Source organism: Seriola dumerili, unplaced genomic scaffold (assembly GCF_002260705.1).
Source record: "Seriola dumerili isolate Sdu_G_001 unplaced genomic scaffold, Sdu_1.0 BDQW01000110.1, whole genome shotgun sequence".
NCBI classification, from domain to species: domain Eukaryota; kingdom Metazoa; phylum Chordata; class Actinopteri; order Carangiformes; family Carangidae; genus Seriola; species Seriola dumerili.
The window spans coordinates 10,789,790-10,815,753 of record NW_019174365.1 but is presented as its reverse complement, the minus strand read 5'-3'; the positions used below and the strand labels follow the sequence as shown (position 1 = coordinate 10,815,753).

The window sequence follows — 25,964 nt, the reverse complement described above, 5'->3', positions numbered from 1 at the left end:
TTCTTAATACCATCAGGGAGGCATGTGATCAGTTCTATGTTCACTCTGCAGCCTGACAGCTGGAGTCATAAAAACTTTCTTCAGTCACAAGAACAACAAGGAGTCCTACAACAGATGGTCCGGCCCCCACAAGGCCCTGATCTCAACATCATGGAGTCAGTCTGGGATTACATGAAGAGATGGAAGGCACTGAGCCTAAATCCACAGAAGAACTGTGCCAAGTTCCCCAAGATGCTTAGAACAACCTACCTTGCAAGAACCTTGGAAAACTGAAAGTGTACCCAGGAGAGCTGATGCTGTTTAAAAGGCAAAGGGTGGTCACACCAAATACTAATTTGATTTAGTTCATTTCTCTTTGCTGCACTTTGTATGAAATCAATTGATAAATAAAAACTATTCATGGAATGATTTTTGAGAGCATCCTCACTTCATTTTTAGTGCCTAAAACTTCTGCTCAGTAATGTGTGTGAGACCCTGAAGTTTGGATGAAAGAAAGGGAATTTTTAGTTTTCAGCAGTGTGTCTTAGATGGGAAAGCAAATCAATAACGGCCTTGTACTTGAACAAATATAGAAATTGAACCATACAGTTTGCATGACCTAAGATACCCTCATGATCTTAGAAAACAATGTTCTTTCTATTATAGTAACATGTCTCTGTAGCTTTTAAGTGAGTTTTTCCTTTGCTTTCCCAAACAAATAGTTAGAAAACATATTTAATCTTAATTCTTAACAATGTTCATATCTAATTGTGAATGGCCAAAGACAGTAGATAAATCAGTCTCTTCTTTTTTTAAATCAAACTCATCCCATAAGATAATGAACATTACTATCTTAAAGTTTATTTTTGGTGTTTTTTAAATATGAGTCGCGTTTTCCCTCGTACAGTAGAGGTCCCAAACGGCTCCCATCTCATGAAACTATCCAGTAGCCGTTGACGGCTCTTTCGGTGACGGATCGAGTCCAGTATCACAATTTTCTTTTCCCCTTTTCATTTATTTTTTGGAAAAAAAGAAAAGGAGTGCAAGTAAGCCAAACACCTTCTTTGTCTATATACTACTATTCGTATCTAAGTTAGAGCGCTTTACTGTAAAGTGCCGTGTGTGTTTGACCATGCAGGAGGATAACGTTGCTTAGCTAGCTGGGTCCCTTGCTAGAAAGCTACGCGATAGCATAGCTAACCTCACTCTGCGGTACAACCTCGAGACAAGTCGGGACAAGACCAGGTCAGTGGCCGGAACATTTTGCATGTTTATGCAAACACCGAGCAGTTACAATTACATTGTGCCGAAATTATCACCACTATCATTGGACACAGAATTAACTCACCTGAGAGGATGTTTTGTGGAGGGATAGTCTTATTTTTTCGCTTGTTGTTGCTAGCCAACGTTAGGTGGTTGCCTAGCTCGTTAGCCCAGCTCGGCTAGCGTTTGTTTGCAAGGATAGACTTGAATCGCGTTGTGAATAACCACATGTCTTGTTTTTCTTGCGATGATGTCCAATTAGTTAGTTTGTTGTTCAAATATCTGTTCCCCTTTGGTTGTTGACGATGTAAGACTGCACGCTGCTAATGATAGCGGATAAACGTTAGCCTTGAAGCTAGTCGCGTAGCTCAAGCGCCGTTTGTAACACACTGACTGTCAAAACTGTTATTACTGTCGATTTATGGTTTTCTAAACAGCCATCTCTACTTTTTCCACGTTGCCAGTGTCTTTAAATGCCGGCTGTGTGATGGTTAGTTGGCTTCAATGCTACATAACCGGTCTGCGTTAACGTTAATATGTACCGGGCCTGTCTCCAGCGCCATTTTGTTTTGTTCTCCTAATAAAATCTTTTTTCTGCGTTGTCTTGTACCTCCTGCGAATGAGAGATAAGCTGTACTGTTTCATGAAAAGGCCTGGTCTCGATGTGTGCGTGTGTGATTCAAAACGTAGCCGTGAGCAGATGTGAACAGATGTAACAAAAATAAATGGTACCGCAAAATATTGAAAATGCATTATGAAACATCAACGCAGTCCCCCTCCCAGCGCCAACACTGAGGCCCTGTGTTAGCCTGCTAGTCAGTTAGCACCACAATAAAGATGTCTTAGTCTGCAGCTAGTGGTTTATATATATGTAATGTCCTGGTAGCAATTGCTGCTTTCATATCACCTGATTTTACCTAAAGATTATCGTGCAGCTATAGCTGGTTAGCGCCTTATCATTATCATTAGCTTTCCAAGGCCCCTTTGTGGTGTACGTTGCTGCGGTTATAGTTTGGTAGTGTAGCTGCTGGCCCCCGTTAATCCCCATACAACATGTAGCTGATCAGCCATCCCACGACCTAATTTTCTAATCTCATCTGGCTGTTGAGGCACGGTGCGGTGCTGCTGCTCGGTAGTTATCCTGTGAAACAATTTCTTGTTTCGTGTTATTGAGTTTCCTCAGTTGTACGTGTAGTGCAGACACCATGCATGTTGTAATCATACGGATTGTCGGTGCGCAGTTTCTTTCACTTTGTGTCTTTTCAGAATTGTTTTGATTGTCGTTTCGTATTCATTCGTGTTTGGCTAAACGTAGTCACACCACTGTATTCAGAAGACTTGTTATTCAGATATATCGAGAACTAATGGAGTTTCCATGACTTCTATCACTTTTCAGTTATTGAAATATACATGGATCATTATGTTACAGAATGATGTAACATTGAGCTATTTCTTGAAGTGTTTGTTATTCTCTAAAATTGTTCTTCAAGTCAAGGACTATTTGGACTGGTCCACATCATTTCATTACTTCATTCAAAGCCGGTGAATGAAATGCCTAATTTTATTTGTAGCAAAACAATCTTAGATGAATCATCTGATCTGATAATTGTGCTTAATGGGTGTTGGGTAGAGTGGGGGCAGCAATTCAACCTGCTGGATGCAACTAAATCATTCTGAATTGGACAGATGTCAGCGCAGTGTGTTTTATTGATGTGATGAGTTCAAGCTAAACGCCTGGCAGTTTCCATGGAGCCAATGCTGTCTCAAGGCAAGGCATAGAAGAAAATCATTTATAACGTGTTGCTATAGAAACCATGGTTCTGTTTTTTTCCTTTCTTTTGTACAGTGTTTCCTGTGATGAGGTGTTTAGTCATGCACTGTACTAGGGCTGCTCACACTGTCTGTATAATGGCATAATGCTGAATCTGTCCTGGCTACAGTTCGTGTAAATGTTTTAAAAAGGATGTTTAAGTTATCCCCAGTATGGAAATACCTACACACCTGCCTGAAAAGCTGCATCAGAACCAGGATTTATTCAGTGGAAAGCTGCACAAATTTAGATGCAACTGCCACGATCACCCTTTCAGACCACATTGAGCTTTCATTGTGTGTCAGTGAGAATCATGTGATCAGGATGATGCAGCTGTAGGTAAACAGTGAGGTTGGGACAAATATATGGGTGTGTGTAACAATAAGTCTTCCCCAAGTACCAAAATGGCCTTTAGGTAGTTATTGCTTGTGGTTAACATATCTATTCTATGTATTTATTTGTTTAACAAGCTGTGTCATTATTTTGGAACAAGGATTTTCTAATAGATAAAAAATTGCGCAACTTTTTTTCTCATGGAAGGGAAGGCACATCAGCACATCTGACTTGATCAATACCTGCAACACATCCAATTCCAATATTTAGATTCCTAATATTTTGGAAAGAATGGCCAACCACCCTCATGAGTCAGACCCTTGTGATGCCACACAAAATAAATCTTTAGGCTAAAATATGTGATTAAAATTTCCTTAAACTTAATGGAATATTTCAGTTGTGTTTCAGTTAGTAAAATTTTTGCATTTCTCTAGCCACATTACTTCTTTTGGTGTAGAATCTGTAAATTGTTTGTAAAATTGCTGAACCTCTTATCATTTGAGTTGTTATGCTGAAGAAGCAGTCAGCCAAAATATTTTTACCAAATTGCCAAAAATTGTAATGGGGGGGGGGGGGCCTAAAGAAAATTCATTGGAGATAAATGTTTACAGCATGTTTGGAATTGGTCGTCAGCTTTCCCCCCTCATTTATCTTGCAAATTTATGTTATAAAAATGCACAATGTATAAAAAAGGAAATTTGTCCAGTGTAGTTGGTGCAAATGTGATTTACTGGTGCACAAGGAAAAAAGCTCAGTTGATTGTTATATTTGTTGAAATTCAGGAATATTTCTGTTTTGAGACAAATGATGAAAATTTGTCAGTAAAGCTTCAGAAAATGTTTTCTGTGAGGATCAGCATTAGTCTTACTAGTCGGCACATGGGATTGGTGTGTCTGTGACAAGTGAGGCTGCCACTCCTGAGTAGAAGCAGAAACTGGTATAGATCCTTTATAAAGGATTTTGTCCTTTTTATGAGTATGTTTTCCCCAGCATAGGTGGTATGTATTGTGTATGACTGTCTTGCAGTACATCATGTTTCCCAGAACTGCCTGTGTTGTGATGGTTTTTCTTCTTCTTCAACTTCTTCAACTTTTTTAATTTATATAGCACCAAATCACAACAGAATTTATCCCAAGAGACTTTTCAAATGGAGTAGGTCTATACCGTACTCTTTATAATATTATTTACAGAGACCCAAAAAATTCCCACCATGAGCAAGCTTCTATGGATAACGTATTTTTTTATGTCATATTGTAATTTACTCCAAGTGCTTAATTATACCACACACAGCCAAAAGAATCACTGCTGTAATCAAATCCTGTGCTCAGTTTATTTGTGAGACGGTTTGTTGTTCTGAATGCATGCTTGTAAAACCAGCATTTTTTTTCTCACCTTCTGTGTATACGTAGTGTCAAATCTCTCTCTTTCTCTCCCAGTCTCAGGGCTCACCATACTCAATGAGCGGACAGCGCAATGTCAGAGCGCTCTGGGCAAACTGCAAAGGGGAAGGAAGGCAAAACCAAGTATGCGTCTCTCAACCTGTTTGATACATACAAAGGAAAGAGCCTTGAAACACAAAAGCCTGTTGGTGAGTATCTTGGGTCTGTCATGTCCAAGCTTTCATTGTCACAATGTACAGTACATCCGGTGTACTGGATAAGCTTTTCAGTATTTCTACCCAGGGTATTAGTTTTCAGAATTGCTTGCCTTTCAGGCTCTGTTAAAATTTTGCCAGATGGTTTTGTTTTGCCACTAAGTATGTACAACTTGTTCTGTAATTGATCAGATGTAGCCTAGAGAAACAGATCTGCTTGGTCACAGTTGGATTTATCCATTGGTGTTGTGATTAAAAGTTCTTAGCTGTGCTGTGTTGTCTCCTGCCCACAAGTGCTGCAACTTTGATGCATTAGCCTACTGTGTCCCTAATAGCTCTGGTGTTGATTTCCAATACAGGAAGTGCATGATGTGCTGTATCCTTCAACTGCCTGCCAACCTGTTTTTGCTGATACTGCTAATATTATTCAGGGATGTTTACCACCGTTACTTGTAGGCCTTTACACCTGTCACTTAGAGAAAGAAAACATTGTTTGTATAGCCATATAGAAAGAAATTATGCAGGGCTTAGAGGGTGAATGGCTCTAGAGACTTGACATGTCAGCTGAGCATCAGAGCCACTGAGCCTGACCTGAGACAGAGGCTTACTTGTGGACGCTGTTTGACTTCTTTGCTGAGTCCCCAGTCTATGTTTTATTCAGAAGCTCCCCACTAGATCTAAGCAGCTGTCCCCATTTCCAAACTACAGATTTCCCCCTCCTACATAGTGAATCCATGCACTACTGTGGTTTCTCTGAGCCTCAAGAAAACAAATGAGGGATTGATATTCAGCACAGCTTCACTTTTCGGAATCAGGCTTTTCCATGCTTCTTTGAACATCAATATCCTAACATTTCTCTATAAACCATAATTGAAGTGGGTTTGCTGAAGGTTTTTAACAACATCTAGAAGCCTTTTCTGAATCAGCATTCATCGGAATCATCAGAGTGAAACGAACAATCCTCTAGCTTTGTTGGTTGTTCAGCATCCTAATTGTATATCCAGTGAAGCAAGCAGCAAATGTCATCCCTGTCATCTAGTCATTCCTTGCACCCAGTAGATTTCACTTGTGTCAGGTTTCAATGGTCCATCTGTGTCAATGACCTCCTTTCTCTTCCACATATCAGTTCCCCCCCGCCATGGCCTGCAGTCTCTTGGTAAAGTTGCCTCCGCAAGGCGTATGCCACCCCCTGCCAACCTGCCCAGTCTGAAGGCAGAGAACAAAGGCAACGACCCAAACGTCTCGCTCGTTCCCAAAGACGGCACAGGATGGGCAAGCAAACAGGAACCAGCAGACCCAAAGAGGTAAGTAGGTCCGGTCTAACATGCCTGAGTTTTACACTTGCACTTCAACATCGTTTTTCTTTTTTTGTTGCTCGTTGCTGTTGTCGGATTCTCCTTTTTCTAATATCAGTCTCCCCGGTTTGTGACTTTAAAAAAAAAAAAAAAAAAAAATTTCAGTACCGATGCATTGTCAGCACCGCAGCCGGAATCGCAGCAGCCTGTGGCTTCACAGATACCTGCACCGACCCGCCCGAGAACCCCGCCAGCTTCAGAGGTACCAACAGCCACAGTAAGATAAAAGAAAAATCATACTCTCCTTTAATAATGTGCTAGAAGCTTTATAGCAGCCATAGTTGGCATGTATCTTATAGTTTTTGTCTTTTGTTTGTGCCCTTCAGTCCCCCCGGTTTGGAACTTTAAAAAAAAAAAAAAAAAAAAAATTTCAGTACCGATGCATTGTCAGCACCGCAGCCGGAATCGCAGCAGCCTGTGGCTTCACAGATACCTGCACCGACCCGCCCGAGAACCCCGCCAGCTTCAGAGGTACCAACAGCCACAGTAAGATAAAAGAAAAATCATACTCTCCTTTAATAATGTGCTAGAAGCTTTATAGCAGCCATAGTTGGCATGTATCTTATAGTTTTTGTCTTTTGTTTGTGCCCCCCATCCCTCCCTCTCAGGCTCTGGCCCCAGCTTCAACCCAGGCCGTAGGGGCAAGGTCCTGGGCACAGGCCAGTGTTACACATGGAACACAAGGGGATGGTGAGTCTTCCTTTTTGTATATCATTCATACATTTCTTGGGATTGACCTTTTTGTTTTACTCGTGCCCCTCTCTGAAAATCATTCTCTCCACGTCTTCCCCTTTCTTTGCAGGTGGAAAGGGATCAAACCTACCGTCGCCATTCTCTCGCGAGGAATTTCCCACCCTGCAGGCGGCTGGCGACCAGGACAAAGCTGGCAGAGAACAGGGCACTGCAGATCAGTGGTATGGGCCCGGACCAAGCCTCCGCCCCCAGAGTGAGTGATGCCCACTTAGTCTCCAATAATTGATCAGCCAGTCTTCTAATTAAGTCAGTGGTGGTGAGAAAACTTCTCAGAAAGATTGTTTTTAAGAGTGCTTTTGTAGTAAATTATTTAGTATGTTACAGACTACAGATTCCCATTAATTATTGATTTGTTTTGTATTGTTTCAAATACACAAAGAGTGTAGATAATGTATACATATTATTGTTTTCTTTATGCTTTGAAAAATTGTTTCCCATTTATTAGCTTAAAATAATATTACAAAACTTGAATCCATTTATGTTATGAAAGACTTCAGACATTGATCTTAGTTGCAAGGATGTGCTATCTCTTTGAAGTAATGGCTTTGTATCTCTGAACTTAATCTACCATACTGACCCCTCTGTCCTTTTGTGTTTGGCGATCTCAGACGTTACAAGTTGGCGGGACGGTGGGGGCCGAGCCCTGGCGCCCACCCTGTCTGGGGAGGGGGCAGCGGAGGGTGGCACTGGTGGGACTATGGTGATGGATGGGGCAGCTGGGGTCCCCCCTCCAAACTCCCAGACCCACGGGCCACCTAGAAACCCTCCTGCAGGCGGCACCGCCTTGCCTCTGCCCCAGCCCCCTGTGGGTCCTGGGTTCCCCCAATACCGAGGGATCATGCCTCCATTCGTAAGTTTCCTCTTGCTTTTCTCTCCGTTTCTCCTCCAAATACAAAATTGGTATCTGAATCTGATCTCGTTTTTCTTTCCAGATGTATCCTCCCTATCTGCCCTTCCCGGGCCCCTATGGCCCTCAAGGGCCCTACAGGTACCCGCCACCTGGGGAAGGGCCTGCTCCAAGGTATGTTCTTAGCTAAAATCGGTTGTGAAGCAGGTATTGTGCTACTTCTTGATATGTTATCTACCTGCTCTTTTCTTCAGAGCGGAAAAACGCTCTGAGATTGAGCTGTAATATAATTTGTCAAAATTGCATGGGCTTTGAGGGTTCACAATTCATCTTATTTTCTAAGAGGCCATGCCTTTTGGGACCTTCAACATATCACATATCAAAAAACATCTTCCCCTGTTTCAGGTTCTCTCGTGGCCAGGGTGGTCCTGACAGCAGGCCTCAGGGTGGCCCACGTGATGCAGGTGGAGAGGTGGTGAAAAGACCCTCTATCCTAAAGCAGGACGACCTAAAGGAGCTAGACGAGCTGGACCACGACGGAGACGAGGGCTGGGCAGGTCAGAAGATGCTCATTCACAGATACACAACCAACATAAAACTAGGCTTGGCTATCAACATTCTGTACACAATATGGACCAGTTCCAAATATTTAAAAACCAGTGTTATCTAATCAACATCTTGCTTCACATTGCAGAAAAAGAGGGAAAATGAAAAATATCTAATGATAAAAGCATTAGAGAACAGATCTACACTGATCTGAAACTATAGAAATAAGTAAAATCTCTGATTACAGATTGTCTTTGTAAAGTACATAACACAACAGAATTAGGAAAAAAGGAATGACATTAGACTAAATAAGTTGTGGTTTAATATATGTGGCATTTAGATGGAACAAACACTCCATTTTTGCTTTTCAGTTAATTTAGAGCACAGCTATAATGAGCTTGCACTGCAGAGGCTTTCATTTTTGTTGTACATGTTCTTGTACATGGGAGCGTTCAGCGTCCCATCAAAGTGGCCCTAATGCGTTGCTTATGCTGCTAAATGATTGAGGAGGTGATGACATACTGGTAGTGAGTGCGATTGATGCTTTCTAATATTGCCAGTGTTTCTGCATATCATATTTCCTGCTGACTCAAGCAGAGGAGTTCCAGTCACTGCAGCCAGCTCATAAGAGAGAGGGGGGAGAAGGAGAGTGGAGGATTGGGTTTATTGAAGTGAAGGATGATGAATAATCATTCAAATGCACTGAATGGATGTTTGGTACAAACATGGTTCTCATGTTTTCTTGCATTTTTTGTTTTTTTGCTTTAACAGGGGCTCATGAGGAGATTGATTATTCCGCCAAGTTGAAGTTCAGTGATGATGAAGGAGAGGAAGAGGTGGAAGAGGAGCGAGCCGAGAGCATAAATGACTCACGGTATGTGGTATAATCAGTTTGTGTAAACTATTAAAGAAAATTTGGTTTAAATGTGACAATACTAGCTATACTTTTTTATAAAAGGCTGTTTTCTCTTCCTCAGTGAGCAGCAGAGGTCCCAGGATGCCCCACCTGCAACCTCTCGTTCTCGAGCCTCGGACAGCGGTGGAGACACCCGCCGCACCCCTCCCTCTAATGCTGACAATGGCCCCCAACCTCCCTCCAGCAAGCCAGGATGGGCCGAGGAGGGAGGCAGTGGTTGGAGCGGACAGGGAGCATCATCAAACTACCAGGTAGTGTGCTGAACAGCAACAAAAAGGTGTGTTGCTCAGACAGGTCAGACTTTAGCTGTGTAAAGAAGATGTAGAGTCTTTTCAACACTGGACAGTTTGTGCACACTGTTAAGGAAAGACTTATTTGTGGGCAGATGTGTTAGTGTGTGTGTGTGTTTTTGTCAGTTTAGATTACTATGGTGGAGCATGGCTAACTGTGTCTGCCTGTATACAGGGGCGCAGGCCTGGATTGGGTGGTCCCCGGGAGCAGCCCTCCCCCCCACCTGGGCCGCTCCTCGGACAAGGGCCTTACTCCTTTTACCGACAGGTAGACATCCGGTTAGGGCCTCATAGACAAATCATTTCTATCATTATCCCATCCACCGCCCACAGGTCTTATAGATAAGTCATCTTTAGGTTTAAGTTCGCTTTTTACCTCTTGAGTTTTAACCCAGTTGGCGTAATCATTTGTACATTTTTCTCAACAAGATTGCAATGACGTCATCTAGTCTGAAGTTAAAACTGTGCACTGGAGCATCATATGTTTTCTAACTGTTTAGGACCGGCCACACAACCAGGCTGCCTCGCTAGGCCCTGGAAAACCTGGCTCCACCCAGCATCAGCCAGCAGCTGGAGGCCCTACCCCTGCTTCCCAACCGGGCGTGCTGGTCCATGGGACCCAGGGGGCCCAGGGGGATGACGAGGATGAGACTTGGCGTCAGCGCAGGAAGCAGTCCTCCACTGAGATCTCTGCTGCTGTGGAGCGAGCCCGTCGCCGCCGTGAGGAGGAAGAACGTAGGATGGAGGAGGAGAGACGTGCAGCCTGTGCTGAGAAGCTAAAGAGGCTGGATGAGAAGCAGCAACAGCAGCAAGGCAGCAACACAGGAGGGGGTGGTAGCAGCAGTAAAAGCCCCAGCCTTGATGGAAACTCTACAGCTGCCACAGCAGGCAGTCCGAGTCCATCTATTTCAGCCTCTGCCTCCTCCCCAAACATCAGCCAGCCCCCATCTCCCTGTGTGGATCCGGAGGAGCCTCCAGTGCTGGTTGTCCAGCCAGGGCCCAGTCCTGGAGTCAGTGATAGACAGCGAGCCAGCAGCAACAGCAGCTATGACTCCAGTGCAGGTGAGTTTCGTGGATCATGTGATCAGTGATGACTAGTCTCAATCATTTGATCACTAAAATGTGATTTGGCTTTGTCAGCACCTGATATGCTTAATGAAGATGCTCAAATAAAGCCTCTCCCTCTTGATCATGCCCCCTGATTAAACCTCATAACTTTCTTTTTTGATTTAGATGCCCAACAGTGTCCTCAGCCAGCTGTGTCACAGCCACAACAGCCCACGCTGGACATACCTTTACCGGTAGAGAGTAAGGAAGAGACCATGGGTGGTCCTCACATTCGTGCAGGAAGTGGAAATGAAAGAGGAGTTGAGCCAGTGAAGATTGAGAATATCGGAGGAGCAGCAGGTCGTCAAGTCAGTGGTCCTCCTGGTCAGGGTTACTCAAAGTACCAGAAATCTCTTCCACCTCGCTTTCAGAGGCAGCAGCAGGTTAGGATTTGTACTTGTCTGATGTCTTATGTACAGCTATTGCTTAAATAGTTGTTGAATTAGTTTGGCTCTTTGAGAGTTTTATTCAGAGACAAAAATAACCACCCCATTTTCCATAAGTAGCTATGTACTTGGCCCCCATGCTACCATGACACATCCTGAACATTGTTTTCCCTGTCACATTTATTTCTCTTTAGGAGCAGCTCCTGAAGCAGCAGCAGCAGTGGCAGCAGCAACAGCAGCAGCAGCACAGTCAGGCATCACAAAGCCAGCTGTCCCCACAGCCCCAGCCCCCACAGGGTCCTTCACCAGGTTCAACACCCCAGCCTGGACCAGGACCCAAGCAGGGTGGGCCCCTGTATCAGCCCAGCAATATGGTTCGACCTCCACCCCTGCCAATGAATTTTGACCCTCGCTGGATGATGATGCCCTACATGGACCCTCGCATGATGCAGGGCCGCCCTCCACCCATGGACTACTATTCAGCTGGCATGCACCCGTCTGGTGAGTGGAAGTGATATTATCAATGAGATCTGATGGAGTGCTTTGAAGATGAGTAATTCAAAAGCTCAGGGATTAAATAATTACATAAACAGTTCTGACATATTACAGAACATAGTTCGGATGTTAATGTAAGGTGGGCCAATGCAGTAGCTTATAGACCAGGGAGTGATTAATATAGAGTCACACTGTTGACCCAGTCAACAATTTCTTGTTTTTACCCAGAATTAAACACTAAACATATTATGTGTAAAGATATCTGTTTAGATATTTTCTTTAGTGTTGTCCATCACTTGGAAGGCATTGGAAAAAAGCATATGCCAAATTAGTAAATGTAAATGTTAAGTGACAACCTTCACTATCACAGGGCTCATTGGGCGTGAGCGATCTGATTCTGGGGGATCTGGTTCAGACCCCTTTGACAGGCAGCAGCAGCAGCAGCAGCATCCAGGGCACCCTCACCGTGGGACCCCCCCTATGGATCCAAAGCTGGCCTGGGGGCCGGAGGTATTCCCTGGCGGAGGGGAGGGACGTGGGCTTACTTCCCCACTGAGGCAGAAGCAGGCATTGGAGGATGATGATGTGGCCAAAGGGCCCAGGTACGGATGCACAAGTCACTTTTGTATACTCAAGGTGTTCAAAAAGTTTTTTGTAGTCAGTCTTTTTGAATTTTACATTTAGTTTCTCCTTTTGGTTTCATCTTTTTAGTAGTAATTTAGTAATTACCTTTTAGTAATGGTTTGATACAGTATTTTATATACTTTCCCCGACTTTTTTGTCTTAGGAGTGATACTCCTCCACACCGCATACGAGAGGGTGGATTGGGACCCATCCAGCAGCCCAGCTCCAGCTCTGGGACATCCAATCAGACCCCTCCTCCTGTTGGTGCTCAAGTCGGGGCCCAGGGAGGAAGCCACCACCCTCATCACTACATGGGTGGGCGGGGCAACTACAGCAACTTCCCTGACCAGGGTGCGAGGATGCCCCCCCATCAGCAGCAGCAGAGGGCAAGTGAGAGGGGAAACCAGCCACATAGCTTCAGCCACCAGGATGAAGGGCAGCCCCGAGGATCTCAGCAGGGCCAGATATGGGGAGCCCCGCACCCACACTACGATCGCAACGGTCGTGCAGACCTTCCCCCCGTTGAGAGCAACTCTCACCTCCACCACCATCACAGCCACCACCCTCAACAGCCTCACTTCCCTCTCCACCCCCATAAGCCAGAGAACAACCGTGACAGGGTTGTTGAGGCTCCTGCTAAGAAGACCGATTCCTCCCCCCCTCTCCACCAACCTTCCCTCTCCTCTTCCTGCTCTTCCTCTTCCTCCTCTTCTTCTGCGAGGGAAGATGGGAGTGTCAAAGTTGCCCTGCATCATCACCCATCTCAGAGAGAGGGTGAAGCTGGTATCGGGCACAGTCTTGGTGAAAGAGGCAACAGTGGTAATGCCAGCGGTAGCAGTCATGTGAAACAGGAGAAAACAGGCCCAGGATATGCTCCCCATTCCTCCATGACCTCTAGCCCACCTCCCTCTCAACATGGCAGTCATACTCAGCCGCAGCAGCAGCAGCAGCATCCCCATCCTAAATCAAACCAAAGAGGGGGGCGGGAACATAAGACAGAAACCCAGTGGGGCCCACGGCCTGGCAGCAGCAGTATGAGTGGGGGGTCCTCTCATGGCAGGAGGGCCAACAATACAGGAGGTGGGAACAACTGCCGTGGAGGGGAAGACTCCTCCAACATTTCATCGGACCACAAATCCTCCAACCAGACAGGAGGCAGCAATGCCAACAAGAGGGCTGGCCCCATCAAGAAGCCAGTGCTGAAAGAGATGAAGAGAGAGGGTGGGGAAGTTGATGGAGGAGAAAAAACAAACACAGGCTTTGGGAAAGAGAAAGAGCAAGATGGTGGACAACCAGCCTCCATGAAGCAGGAAGGCTCCTCCATCTCCCAGAACACATCAACTACATCTAAAGATGAGCCTGCCCAGACAGCCAAACCCAGAAATGGAGGAAAAGAACGATCCTCAGGAGGAGGTGGGGCAGGGTCAGGTAGAGGGCCCAAAGATGTAGACACCACGTCCTCAGGATTTTCAGGGTCCTCTAGAAGGGACAGAGACCGCTCCTTTGAAAGAGGAGGCGGCACCTCCCACCACCATGGAGTCCCTGCCAAAGGCAGCAGAGCCAGTCGCGGACGAGGGGGAGAGTTCTACGGGCGTGGGCGTGGTTACCGGGGCACCTACACATCCAGCGCTGGGCCCACTGGTGGCAGTCGGGGCAGAATGGGTGGCAGGAGTGGCAGAGACTACCGATCATCTGTAGGTGGTGGTGGTGGCCACCACCAGGAGTCTAAAGGTGAGGGGACTGGTGGCAGGCATGGTCAGGATCGGTCCCAGCATAACCCAGCCAGGGCCAGGAACCGAAGTGAAACCCGCAGTGAGGGTTCAGAGTATGAGGAAATCCCCAAGAGACGGAGGGAGAGAGGTTCAGAGACTGGCAGTGAGAGTGGTGCAAGTGACCTTGGTCACTCAGACAAGGAAGACAACCAGAAATCCAACACCAAGAATGGCTCTGATAATGCCAACACCACTGGCACCATGTCATCTGCACCACCCAGAGGTTCCCAGGCCCGGGTCTTCACCCCCAGGGGTGTGCCCTCTAGGAGGGGCAGGGGTGGAGGTAGTGGAGGCGGAAATATCTACAGGAGTAGTGGGAATGTTGGAGGAATACCAGGGGGACACCGGGCTGGACCCAGCTCAGGCTCCCATGGTGGGTCTTCCAAGTCATCAGCCTCATCCCGGAAACAGCAAGGCCCACCACAAACCTCTGGGCCCAAAGACCTGGGCCGAGGAGGAAATGGTGGCGAGAAAAAGGACAAGATAGCTGATGCAAGCCAAGTGCAAACTCAGGGGACCAATCCCCCTCAGCCATCTTTACCTGCCACAACTCCTGCTACTCTAAGTTCCACTGAAAATGGAGGGGTTGTGACCCAGCAAGCTTCAACCAACCCTACGTCAAACTCTGGAGGGCCGAATGCGCTCCCTCTTCCTGCTAACCGTGGGTTCCCTCCCAGTGGATTTGAGCGACCCCCTAGACGTCGCCGTCACGGGCGTTCCCAGCACCAACAGGACAAGCCGCCCCGCTTCCGGAGATTGAAGGAGCGAGAGAATGCTGCGCGAATCAACGGAGGGGTCGGGGTCATTGGGGGAGGAAGACCCTCCTCTCCTTCCCTGAATTCAGTTCAGGACAGTAACGGAGCCCCCATCTCTGCTCCCATGACGGGCAATGGCCAAAATGCTAATCACAACGCCACACTAACCACCAACAATAACAGTGGAGGAGGGCATAATGCAAACAGTCACCACCATCACCACTACAACCAGGGCAATGCTGGGCCAACCCACCCGCAGCACCACCACAGCCATGGAGCAAAGTCCCCTGATTTCACCAACCAGAACTCAGACCAGGCCAACGAGGAGTGGGAGACTGCCTCCGAGAGCAGCGACTTCACAGAGTTCAGAGACAGGGAGGGAGGAGGAGGGAAGTCATATTCTTCTCACCATCACCACCACCTGGGAAGGGGTGGCGGGGGCAGCGGAGGTGGAGGTGTCGTCGAGCGGGAAATGACGGGAAAAGAGCCCTCAGCAAATAAGAGAAGCTTCTCAAGCCAGCGTCCTGGCATGGAGCGACAGAACCGGAGGGTCAACGCTGGAGGAGCTGGAGGCGGAGGGGGAGGCAGAGGCCCACGTGGCCCACCTGGTGGTGGCTCTGGTGGGCCTGGTAACGGAGGTGGCAACCGTGGGGAGAAGCGTGGCAACTGGCCCTCTCCAAAAAATAGGAAATGATGGAATAAATCGAAACATTTCAGATGTACCCCACCCACATTAAAACCCACCCTCTTACATCTTAATCCCTTTTGATCATTATTTCATGGCTTATCTATTGGCATCCTTAAACATATTAGTGCATTGTACAGTATATGGAGATGGTATTCACATTCACTTTAGCTGCCCCCCCCACCCCCTCACCTCACCTCTATCCCTTTTGCATCAATCAACTATCTACCGTCCGTTATTGTAAATTTCTCCATTTGTTCCGTCTTGCTCTCCGTTCAGTTGTGCCCCCCCCCCTCCACCCCAAATTTTACCATTTTACCTGCCCTTAAGAGTCTCACCCCAGTTGGATTTGACAAGCATGTGGTTCTGAAATGGAGGTGCACGTCGTTTTGACAGAAGACATTCACACAGATCTCCACACACACCCGCATATACAAGCACAAATATGACATCTTTAAAAACACATGGAACACATGCAGTCATGTGGGTGCAAAAACAAAATGTGGGATTAAATTGGCAAAAATGTTTGGATTGGGCTAATTTTTATATTTATGTACCTGTGTGTATTTCTACCACACTTTGGCCTTGGGTGGTATTCAGTAGTGCAGTTCTGCATTACTTCCCTCACAAAGGGAAAGAGTGCAGCTTCATCTGTTAACGAGAACAATGTACCATAAGATGTTTTGTTTCTGTCTTTTGGCCTCGTGTCAGTTGAGTTTCAACCTCTGACAAATTGTAGGGGTGTGTGCTTTTTCTTCTACAAAGCAGGTCATTAAAATACCTTTTTACTAAATTCCCCAATTACCCCTTTCGCTGACTTTTTGGTCTCCTGCAAAGTATGTCTGATTACTGTGATAAGACCCATTGAAGTACTACTGCTCAGTGCTCACCTACACTTGCATTGATTTGTCTTTAATATCAATGTCTCTGCTGCTTGTTCAGATAGACGGTGTGATTTTTTTTTTTTTTTCTTTTCCCAAGTTGTTGACCTGCTCTGACATTTCATTAGCTGTTATTGGTCGGTCCTTTTTAGGAAATACAGGCTTTTTTGAGCCTCATCGTAGCATCCTCTTCACCTGCAGAATTTCTGCACATTGCAAAAATCAAAGTTTCCCCAAGGACAGTAGTTTTACTTTTTTTCATTCATGAGTTTTGTTTACCCTATGAAGACTGTATTAATAGCGTGATGGCTTTACTTTAACAACCATTATTTCCTCAGTAACTTCCATTTTTATGGAAACACTTTTTTTCTCCCTCAAGGTGAAATATCTGTCGATCTTGTAAGGGGAAAACGAGTTAAATAAAAATGTAGGTCATGATAGAATAAAGACAAAAATGGTTGACTTTCATAAAATTGTTTATGCTTCAGTAGATAATTGAACATGTTCTAATAAGCACTCCTTTAGTATAACAAAAGTCCATGGTTGCTGTTTTTTTCCTCTTCTTTGTGTTAATGTTTTTGGGCAAGTTACATGTGATGCAACAGGACAGGTACTCTGTCTGGGCCCAGAGTACAGAGCTAAGCTGAGTATTGTACTATTACACCCCCCTCTGCTCGTGCTGCGATGCACTCTCTCTGTGCTTTAGTGGAGACTCCTCACACCAAGGAGGACTACTACCAAGAGCTCCTTGTCTGAGGAAGTATTTTTCAAAGTACGTGTTCTCAGGATGGCTGTTTTCAGTACACGATGGCAACCAGTAGCTCAGACTAATTGAATTAAGGACAATGCTGAAAGGGTGACAAAGTGTCACGCAAGTCGCCTTTCTGCAGTTCACCACACGGTTTTCCAAGAAATAATGCTGACCTGGAGTGTTGGGGAAATATTGGATTGATGTAGGATTACACTTGTAAACATAGTTTGCATCACACATAAAAGACATAAAATGGCAAAATGACCGGAGACAGCATCCAAGGTGAACTAAAATGATATTCTCATCTGTATCAATTCTGTCACTGCTGTAAGTTGGGGTTTGTTTGTTTATTGACAACAGTTTGGAGATTGTCTCTGGGATGTTGTGAGTAGGGCATTTGATGATTTGTGTATGTGTGTGCGCGTGTCTGTGTGTATGTGTGTGGCATGTGTGCGTTTTCCGGTGTCTCTGTAATTACTCGGGAAGGGGTGGGGACCAGAGGGTTAACATGAATGGCAAGCACTTTCTGCCTTGTTTGCCCACACTTTATTTAACCAATATTATTAAGACAGTTCTGCTGTTTCTTAAATACATCCACATATATACATTCAGCTGTGTGTATATGTTCATTATATAAATGAAGGACATGCAGTGGAGAACTTCACCAGTTTTTTGTGTAATTTAAGCATACATTCTTCAGCAGGCAAGTGAAGTTGGACATATTTTAATTTTCACTATGACTTGTTCTAAGCATGAACACACACCCATGGGTGCAGCTTGCCTTGCTTGTTGCTGGTTTATACATTGATAGCTGTACACTTAACACTGGCTCAAAGAGTCCTTCATCCCTCCTTAACTCTTAATGTTGATGTGCGCATTATTGTATGTACCCATGTTACAAGAAAACAAAAGTAGTGTATTCCAGAAAAATTACTCAAAGATTGTACTTTGTTTCCAGCATTACCAAGGTACCTGGAGTGGTTCAAACTGTTTTTAGCATTTATGGTTTTATTAATGGAACCGTAATATACACACATGTATGTATATTGGTATGTATCTAAGTTTTGTCTACCCCAACTTACATTCCCACAAACAAATGTTGCCATTTTTAGTTCAAGGGAGCAATGTACAAGCAGAGAAGTGTCTTATTATAATAAAGTTATACAGAGAAGGCAAAGTTAAATAAACTACTTTTGATTTAATGGAAAATGTAAATCGCGTGTCTCATTCTTCTGTCGATGAAGTGGAATACTTTGAAAATCTAAAGCCAGGCGAAACACGTTTATCACTGCACACGTTTTGACATGTCATAGCAGGAAAGGTACAGGTTTAACTAATAACAGTGACGGTTTAACTCAGTGTAGGAGTGTCCATAAACCATACCAATGAGCTGGAGTCATACTGGCACACCAAGATGTAATGCAGCTAAAATGAATGCCATTAGTTAAACCTATGTTTGACAGTGTTCTCCATGAATGGAAACTATTGAATTTCCTCACAATTATATTTTCAAGTTAACACAACAGGGTTGCAATTAATAATTATTTTCATATTTGATTAAGCTGTTGATTATTTTCTCTATTGGTGTTCTAAAAATATTCAGATTTATGTCATGTAGGACATATAAAACCAGCAAATACTCAAATTTCAGAAGCTGGAACAAGCAAATTGACTTTTTTGCATGAAAAATTACAAGAATAATGGAGGAAGTATTCAGATCTTTTGCTTACGTAGAGGTAGTAATACCAATACTTGATGACAGGTAGCATTTTCAGTATAGGACTTTAACTAAGTAAAAGCATGTAAGTATAATAAGGAAAAATTATTATAGATTAATTTTCTGATTGGTAATATAAATATAATTGATTGATTGATTTGTTTGTAAAAAAATGGTGAGGAATGCAAATCACAATTTACCGAGTGTTCACAGTGACACTAAGCATGTTTTGCCTGAACAAGTACCATTTCCAAACCTCAAATCTTTTGGAAATGAATTAAAATCATTAAAATCATTAAAATAAAAGTAGCACATCCTCACTTATGAGAAGCTGCAACCAAAAAAACGTATGGCATTTTGCATTGACTTGATTATTAAAAAAAGTTATGAATTAAATTTCTGTCAATCAACTAATCATTCAGCTTGTATATACTGTTGTATAGTTTAACATCTAACAAGGCATCATATTTTATAAGCACTTCATAAGTGTAGCATGTAAAATCTTAATTTGTAAAGTAACTACAGCTGTCAGATAGAGCAGTGCAAAAAAAGTATGAAGTACCATCAAAATTAAATACTCAAATAAAGTACAAGTACTTCAAATTTGCACTTAAGTACAGTACCTCAGAGTAGAAACACTGAGAAATTAGGAAAAATTTCTAAGACTTTAGTTTTGTGTGTAAAATTTAGCTTAACATAAAGCTGCACTGGACCAGAGTTTATCTCTTTTTATTTGGAAGACTTACATCTTCAAATCCATTTAACTCAGCTTTAAAAAAATATGCAATACAGAGAATAAACAGTGAGCGGCAGCAGCAGACAGTCAGCCCGGTCCCTGCACCGCTAAACTCACCGGAGGAAGAGGAACAACGCAACCTACGGGGTGAACCGGGAGCTGGTGTCCATCTTATTTACACCGGTGAGACTGCTAAATTTTTCATCTCTCGGGTTTTACAGCGATAAACAAGTTGAAATCCGGGTAAGTTGTCAGAACTAGTCACATACCTGAGTGTGGACGATTAAACACAGAAGCAGACGGTGCTGTAAAAAGAGACCATCTCTGTCAGGAGGCCTGTTTTCTAACGATGCGCCATATTGAATCTCATTCTAGTCGTTAGCAAGAGTTAGCCTAGCGAGCTAACGGTTGCTACATTACATTAACTGTTTGTCGTCGTGTGAGACTGCACTATACCCTGTATAATTAGATAAATCACTAGTGATAACTGTTTCTGACGGGTCCAAGAGTAAAAAAACTGTACAGCAAAGGCAGCTTAATCAAACTAACTGTTGGGAAGGTACCGCTAGCGAGCTAATTAGCTTAGCCGTCATCAGGCTTGGGCAGCAACTATTTCTTTATGCAGCCAAGTTGCTCCTGTCAGGACAGAGTATTTCACAAAGCAATGTCTTTTTTAGATAACTACTAACGCTGAGAAGTAATCCAATTAAAGGTAAATAAAAAATAGTACCGGAATTTATGTACTGAGTGTAAATCTTAGGGTTTGCATTTATTAATAAATGTAATTTCTGTTAAAAGGAACAAGACAGAATAAAACATTTATTTTATGAGTATTCTGGGCAAAATTAGAGGAATAGTCTATCAAACAACCTTCACTATTATAGATGTTATTAATCTTATCAGATGAATTTCACATTCACACACATATATACGTATATTTCTTTTCTAAATCTCCCTATTCTGTTGACATACTCATTTCTGAATTTACAAATTATGTTGAGTCTGTTAAACTTTACCATAGATTTGGACGTTGCAGCTTAGCATATGACCTCTTGTTTATTCACATTTGTTATATTTGCTCATGTACATTTTGTTCTTTGATATAAACTTTACTTTTGAATGGAATTATTAAAATGGGTGTCTGATTGTAATTGCCTTGTTCCCCTTATGTCTGACAATGTAATCTTTAAAAAGTGAATTCGGTGTTGGTGTTGTTAATTTCTGGATCGTATCTGAGTATTTCTGCTTATCTTCTAGGTCTTCAGACATGAGCAGTTCAGAAGAAGTGTCATGGATCTCCTGGTTCTGTGGACTGAGGGGGAATGAGTTTTTCTGTGAGGTGAGTTTCTTTACACTCTTAATATGTAACCAGGTCCTTCATCAATATGTCCGTATATTCAAATATATCAGTTGTTGATCTACTTGTAAAACCTGCTATGGGATTAGCTGGCAAAAACAAGATCAGCTGCAAAGTTAAAGTTCTGATAGAGAAAGGTTTCTTCAATTCAGAGGTACTTTAAACTATGTATGATTAAAGTTGGTGTAGGTGAGTGAAGAAGCACTCACGTTGCATCCTGGATTTTACGTATGTATTGAATTTCATGGAAGAGACCTTTCTATGTTGGAACAAACTGTGTTATTTGCAGCTTCACACTCGCTTCTTCAATTCCTCCTGATCATACTAGCCATGAAAAGATCTCTACTCCAGTATATAAATGTGGCTTTCGAGCCCCATTTCCTGTTCTTGAATTGCATTGGGAAGGGATGTCTTCACTGCCTGTATGCAGACTAACTCTTTCAGTGTAAATTTTGGCATAGACATGGTTGAAAAAATCTCAGCACACAAAGTTCTTCATGTTTTCTTATGTGGATTTCTCTATTGACAGGTGGATGAGGACTACATCCAGGACAAGTTCAACCTGACAGGCCTCAATGAGCAGGTTCCCCACTACCGCCAGGCCCTAGACATGATCTTGGACCTTGAACCAGGTCTGTATTATGTTCATGCCTGCATATTCTCAAATTTAGGTTGAACTTGTGTAGGAGTGACTTTGCATCCTAAAAGTGCAAAATTCAGTAGTTTTCACGGGGTATGTTGGATAATTGTCTAAAGGGGAGACAGAATCATCCCAAACATCAGCAGAAAAGCCTTAAACAGTTTATCTCCATCTGTATTTATCAGCAACAACAGAGATCAAGACATAGAATTAATAGAGCTGCAGGTGTTTTATGACTGTAACATGTGCTGCACTTTTAATCTGCGCTGTTGCACGTCAGAAATGTGAGAATGTTTGTTCTCGGCAGTCTGTCTTTGAAGTCTTTTTATCCTGAAAACAGCCTTTTGTTTTCAGCTAAACAGTCTTTCTAAAACTGTTTCGTCTACTCAGCTGGGATGATGGTTGCTTATCTCCTTTTCACCCAACAGTGCAGTTTTTTTCCCCTCATTGTGTCATTGCATTTTCACAGGATCTTTGAAACCATGTGAGTCCTTCAGAGCTTCTGTTGTCTTTGTTTTTTTGCCCTTTCAAAGCATCATTGATCTTATTTTTCTCCTTTTTATAAAATGAAAATAAAATCTAAGACGAACAGACTCAGTTCTGTTGTTGGTGTTCCCTGCCCTTTTGAAACCTTTTTCCCAGCACAGCTTTTCATCTCTTTTTCAACTGTCAGAAGTAATCTGGGCACTACAAACATTCACTATTCCCTCTTTTGGTTTCTGTCTTTAGACGAGGAGCTAGAGGACAATCCCAACCAGAGTGACCTGATCGAGCAGGCAGCAGAGATGCTGTACGGCCTCATCCACGCACGCTACATCCTCACTAACCGAGGCATTGCACAGATGGTAGGTACCAGCTGTGTCAGCAAAATCCACCACTCCTGTCTCCATTAGGGAAGATGTTTTCCATTATTTTTTTTTTTCATGTGGAGGAAAATTATTTACACCATGTGAGATGAAAGTTGTCAGTTTAAACACTGCTGACTTATATATTAATATATATTCAACAAAAGTGTTGATGATGCTGGATATCTGTGGGATGAATACGAAAATGAATAAACCAGGGTTGGACATGATAAGAACAGCTGTATACTAAAGCAAATGGCTGTAAGTCACAGTCTCAGCTGCTCAGTACTGCTAAAGCTGGATTTATTCTCGATGCGACAACAGTCTAGTCATAGATATCTACTATGTAGGTTTTGATTTATAGTTAACTGTCAATTGCTGACAGCACCATTGCAACAATAGATGATCAGGTGCTTTAAGTACATTCCCTGCAGTAATGGTGCTTATATTCTTTAATTCACTTTTTTAAAGCGATGATGTGACAGTTTGTCTCGTCTTGTTACTGAATGAGAGCAAGTTTAAAGTGTTAAGGCCTTTCAGATTTTCCTTATATGAGTGATGTGCTAAACGAGAATTGTTTGCTATGAATTATATTTTTATAACTGACTTTTTATCTGCATTTCCTCCACGTAGTTGGAGAAGTATCAGCAGGGAGACTTCGGCTATTGCCCCCGTGTTTATTGTGAGAATCAGCCTATGCTTCCTATTGGTGAGTATTGAGATTGTGTGTTTTATCTAATACAGAAAACATAATTTTCATCATTGGTGTGACACCGTCCTAATGCTTTGCATGTGGTTTGCGTTTCACACAAGGTATCAAAGAGGTTTACTTAGGAATTTACATGCAGACTGTCCACGTCTTTGCATATGTAAAATATCTGCAGTTGTTGTACACTGGGAGGCTGCTGTCTACAGAGGAATGGTTGTGATGATAAACTTGATACACTGTGCAAATACAAGGCATGTACTATCGCAGTTGTACTAAACCATCCTTGTTAGTGCCATCTCTAGTTTAGGTATAGTTGATTTATTTAAGTTCATATCTCAGCCACTTTCCTCTGTTCCTCCCTCCTCTACAGGTCTGTCAGACATCCCAGGAGAGGCCATGGTGAAGCTGTACTGCCCTAAATGTATGGATGTGTACACACCGAAATCATCCAGGCACCACCACACAGATGGAGCCTATTTTGGCACAGGCTTCCCCCACATGCTCTTCATGGTTCATCCTGAGTACAGGCCCAAGAGGCCCGCCAACCAGTTTGTCCCAAGGTTTGTACAGCAGGTGGAGTTCAAAGGTGTGCTGACATAGATTAACAGGGGTCTGTGACTGCAGTCACAATTTGATGCTTCACATACATACACGCTCTGGTGTCTCAAACTGAGTGCTCCCTATTCATTATTATCTCACCACTCAGAAGACAATTAAACCTCACAGCATCCATATGAATTGATGTAACTGAGCTAAAATACTGTGGATCAATTCCTCAAATATTATGTTCATCAACAATAAATTATTAACTATAATTAACCAAAATCTTGCACTCATACACCGTAAGCTTGAGGGTGGCTTGAGAGTGTATGCTAACTAATTTTGAGTTTACATAGTGCAAAACCAAGCCAAAACATCAAGCTGTAGGCTACATGAAGAAGGGAGATGTATCCATTCATTATTCATGTGACGATGATTTATAATATGTATTCAGGCTGGAGTCTGGTGAGACAGGGATTGGCATTTGACAAGCCAAGGGGATGGGGTATATTCACATGGATTCGCACAAAGTGCTGTTGGATCACGTCAGAAATCAAAAGTGTTTCAAATGGCTTCACTTGAAGGTGGAGTGAAAAGCCAGCTCTCATAAAGAGAGGGGAGACACAATGTCATTTAGATACAAGCATAACAGCACACATTTTCAGAAAGGCTCTCCTGTAAGACATTCATAGTCAGTTGTTCATATGAAAAGTAATTGGGTGGGTGCAAATGTCGGGTTGTTGGTTTTGAAAAGTTACAGAAACAGTCGTACAGAAAGGAAAGATGCAAGTCCTCTGTCTCAGAGTGGGTTGCCTACTTTTCTTTATTCCAACCCCAACTTTTGATTTAGACTGATAAAATGATATTATTAGACATATGTAATGGTTTAATATTGGAAGATTTCTAATTGATCTACTCTTGTCTGTCTTTTATCACACATCACATTTCATTCTATTGTGTCCTCTGTTCGTGGCAGAAAATGTCACATGAGGGACACAGTGAGTGGGGTGATTGAAAATAAATAAATTTAGAGCTCAGGATCATGCATCACTGCCCTGAAAGCAAATACATCACTGATCACTGTGTAAACAAGCTTCACTGTGCATGCTTGTGTTGTATGTAGTCCGTTTTCATTTGTAGCCTTAGTGCTGCTCTGCTTTGTCATGTTTGTTAACCAACAAACAGTGGCTAAAAGAAATACTCACAGATGTTTGTCTTGTTCTTCTCACTCCAGGCTGTACGGGTTCAAGATCCACCCCATGGCCTACCAGCTGCAGCTGCAAGCTGCCTCCAGCTTCAAGAGCCCTGTTAAGGCCATCCGCTAGAGCATCCAGGAAGGAGGAGGAGGAAGATTCATTGAGAGAGAGAGAGAGAGAGAGAGAGAGAGAACACAGTGTAGAATTATTGTCAGCAGGGCAGGGGTCACCTGCATTTTACAAATCTCTTCAGATGTCCCCTTCCCACCCTGAAGACTGTATTATTTTGGTTTAGATTAGGACAAATGAAAACAAAGTGTAAAGATTTTTGAGTGTGAGTGAGACATAAAAATGCACAGCCATGATCTTAATCACACACACACACACACACACGCACGCACGCACACACACACACACACACACACACACACATCTACATGCCCCAAAAAAAAATGTATAAATGCAGCAACAGACTTGGGATTCCATACACGTACCTTACCAAACTCAGCAGTGCCAAAAACAGGAGGTGAAGTAAGAGGAAGCTGAACATTACATGGGGCTCCACACTGCTGCACCTGTTCACTCACAATACAGCACACTGATGAGAAAATGATATCGCTGGTTGACACTGCAGGGAACTTTTCCCTATAGAAAGAGTTTTTGTGTTCAGAGCTTTTAGATGGAAAGCTGAAAAAAGTACAATGGCTGAGTCAGTTTTCATCTCCGACTCTGTGTTTGTTCTGTATTTGGCACAGTTTGGTAAAGGGTGGTGGTAAACCCTCCATCATTTGAAGCCTCCTCTCCCCATTAGCCCCCACTGCATGTACACTCAGGCCAGCACTCCCGGAGACAGTTTGGACAGTGGCAGTGGGTGTTTTTCTGTAACAGTTGTTTGTAAAATTTGGTTTGTCTGATGTTTTGTGGTGTTGGTGCACAAAGCATTCTGTTAAATTTGCCTTAAGATGTGGAGAAAACATCCAGATTGTTTTGCTTTACAAGAGGCACGAGCAAAAATAGTTTTTTTTTTTTCGTTTTTTTTTTTTTCTTTCTGCTGTTAGAGGAGGTAGAGTAGAACTAGATAA

The 25,964-nt window shown here is 43.3% G+C and overlaps 2 protein-coding genes across 5 annotated transcripts; both read left to right on the top strand.

The window, feature by feature from the left end:
- The first annotated feature begins 936 nt into the window (after positions 1-936).
- On the top strand, positions 937-18,344 carry LOC111223013 (protein PRRC2A-like). Of its 3 annotated transcripts, none has more exons than XM_022746972.1 (16): positions 937-1,025; positions 4,822-4,973; positions 6,106-6,283; positions 6,440-6,536; positions 6,943-7,024; positions 7,137-7,280; positions 7,696-7,937; positions 8,020-8,108; positions 8,340-8,491; positions 9,252-9,354; positions 9,458-9,647; positions 10,187-10,748; positions 10,920-11,176; positions 11,374-11,680; positions 12,045-12,276; positions 12,462-18,344. In XM_022746972.1, exons 2-16 carry the CDS (start codon positions 4,859-4,861, stop codon positions 15,517-15,519), a joined length of 5,808 nt encoding a protein of 1,935 aa, XP_022602693.1. In that variant the 5' UTR covers positions 937-1,025; positions 4,822-4,858; the 3' UTR covers positions 15,520-18,344. The 3 variants fall into 3 exon arrangements, with proteins under 3 accessions (XP_022602693.1, XP_022602691.1, XP_022602692.1); XM_022746970.1 differs by having other exon boundaries at positions 6,440-6,551; XM_022746971.1 differs by lacking the exon at positions 937-1,025 and adding an exon at positions 1,032-1,224 and having other exon boundaries at positions 6,440-6,551.
- Positions 18,345-19,724: 1,380 nt separating this feature from the next.
- Positions 19,725-25,259, top strand: LOC111223428 (casein kinase II subunit beta). Of its 2 annotated transcripts, none has more exons than XM_022747574.1 (7): positions 19,725-19,778; positions 20,853-20,934; positions 21,482-21,584; positions 22,322-22,437; positions 23,071-23,146; positions 23,517-23,706; positions 24,921-25,259. In XM_022747574.1, the coding sequence occupies exons 2-7, from the start codon at positions 20,863-20,865 to the stop codon at positions 25,009-25,011; spliced, it is 648 nt and encodes a 215-aa protein (XP_022603295.1). In that variant the 5' UTR covers positions 19,725-19,778; positions 20,853-20,862; the 3' UTR covers positions 25,012-25,259. The 2 variants fall into 2 exon arrangements, with proteins under 2 accessions (XP_022603295.1, XP_022603294.1); XM_022747573.1 differs by having other exon boundaries at positions 19,731-19,838.
- Positions 25,260-25,964: the final 705 nt, after the last annotated feature.

Excerpts from the sequence above, each read along its gene's own strand:
- LOC111223428 (XM_022747574.1), top strand. The coding sequence starts at position 20,863 with ATGAGCAGTTCAGAAGAAGTGTCATGGATCTCCTGGTTCTGTGGACTG. Across the intron at positions 20,935-21,481 it reads GGAATGAGTTTTTCTGTGAG|GTGGATGAGGACTACATCCA; the intron begins GTGAGTTTCTTT and ends CTCTATTGACAG. Across the intron at positions 23,147-23,516 it reads TCAGCCTATGCTTCCTATTG|GTCTGTCAGACATCCCAGGA; the intron begins GTGAGTATTGAG and ends CCTCCTCTACAG.
- LOC111223013 (XM_022746970.1), top strand. The coding sequence starts at position 4,859 with ATGTCAGAGCGCTCTGGGCAAACTGCAAAGGGGAAGGAAGGCAAAACC. Across the intron at positions 8,492-9,251 it reads CGGAGACGAGGGCTGGGCAG|GGGCTCATGAGGAGATTGAT; the intron begins GTCAGAAGATGC and ends TTGCTTTAACAG. Across the intron at positions 9,648-10,186 it reads GAGCATCATCAAACTACCAG|GACCGGCCACACAACCAGGC; the intron begins GTAGTGTGCTGA and ends CTAACTGTTTAG.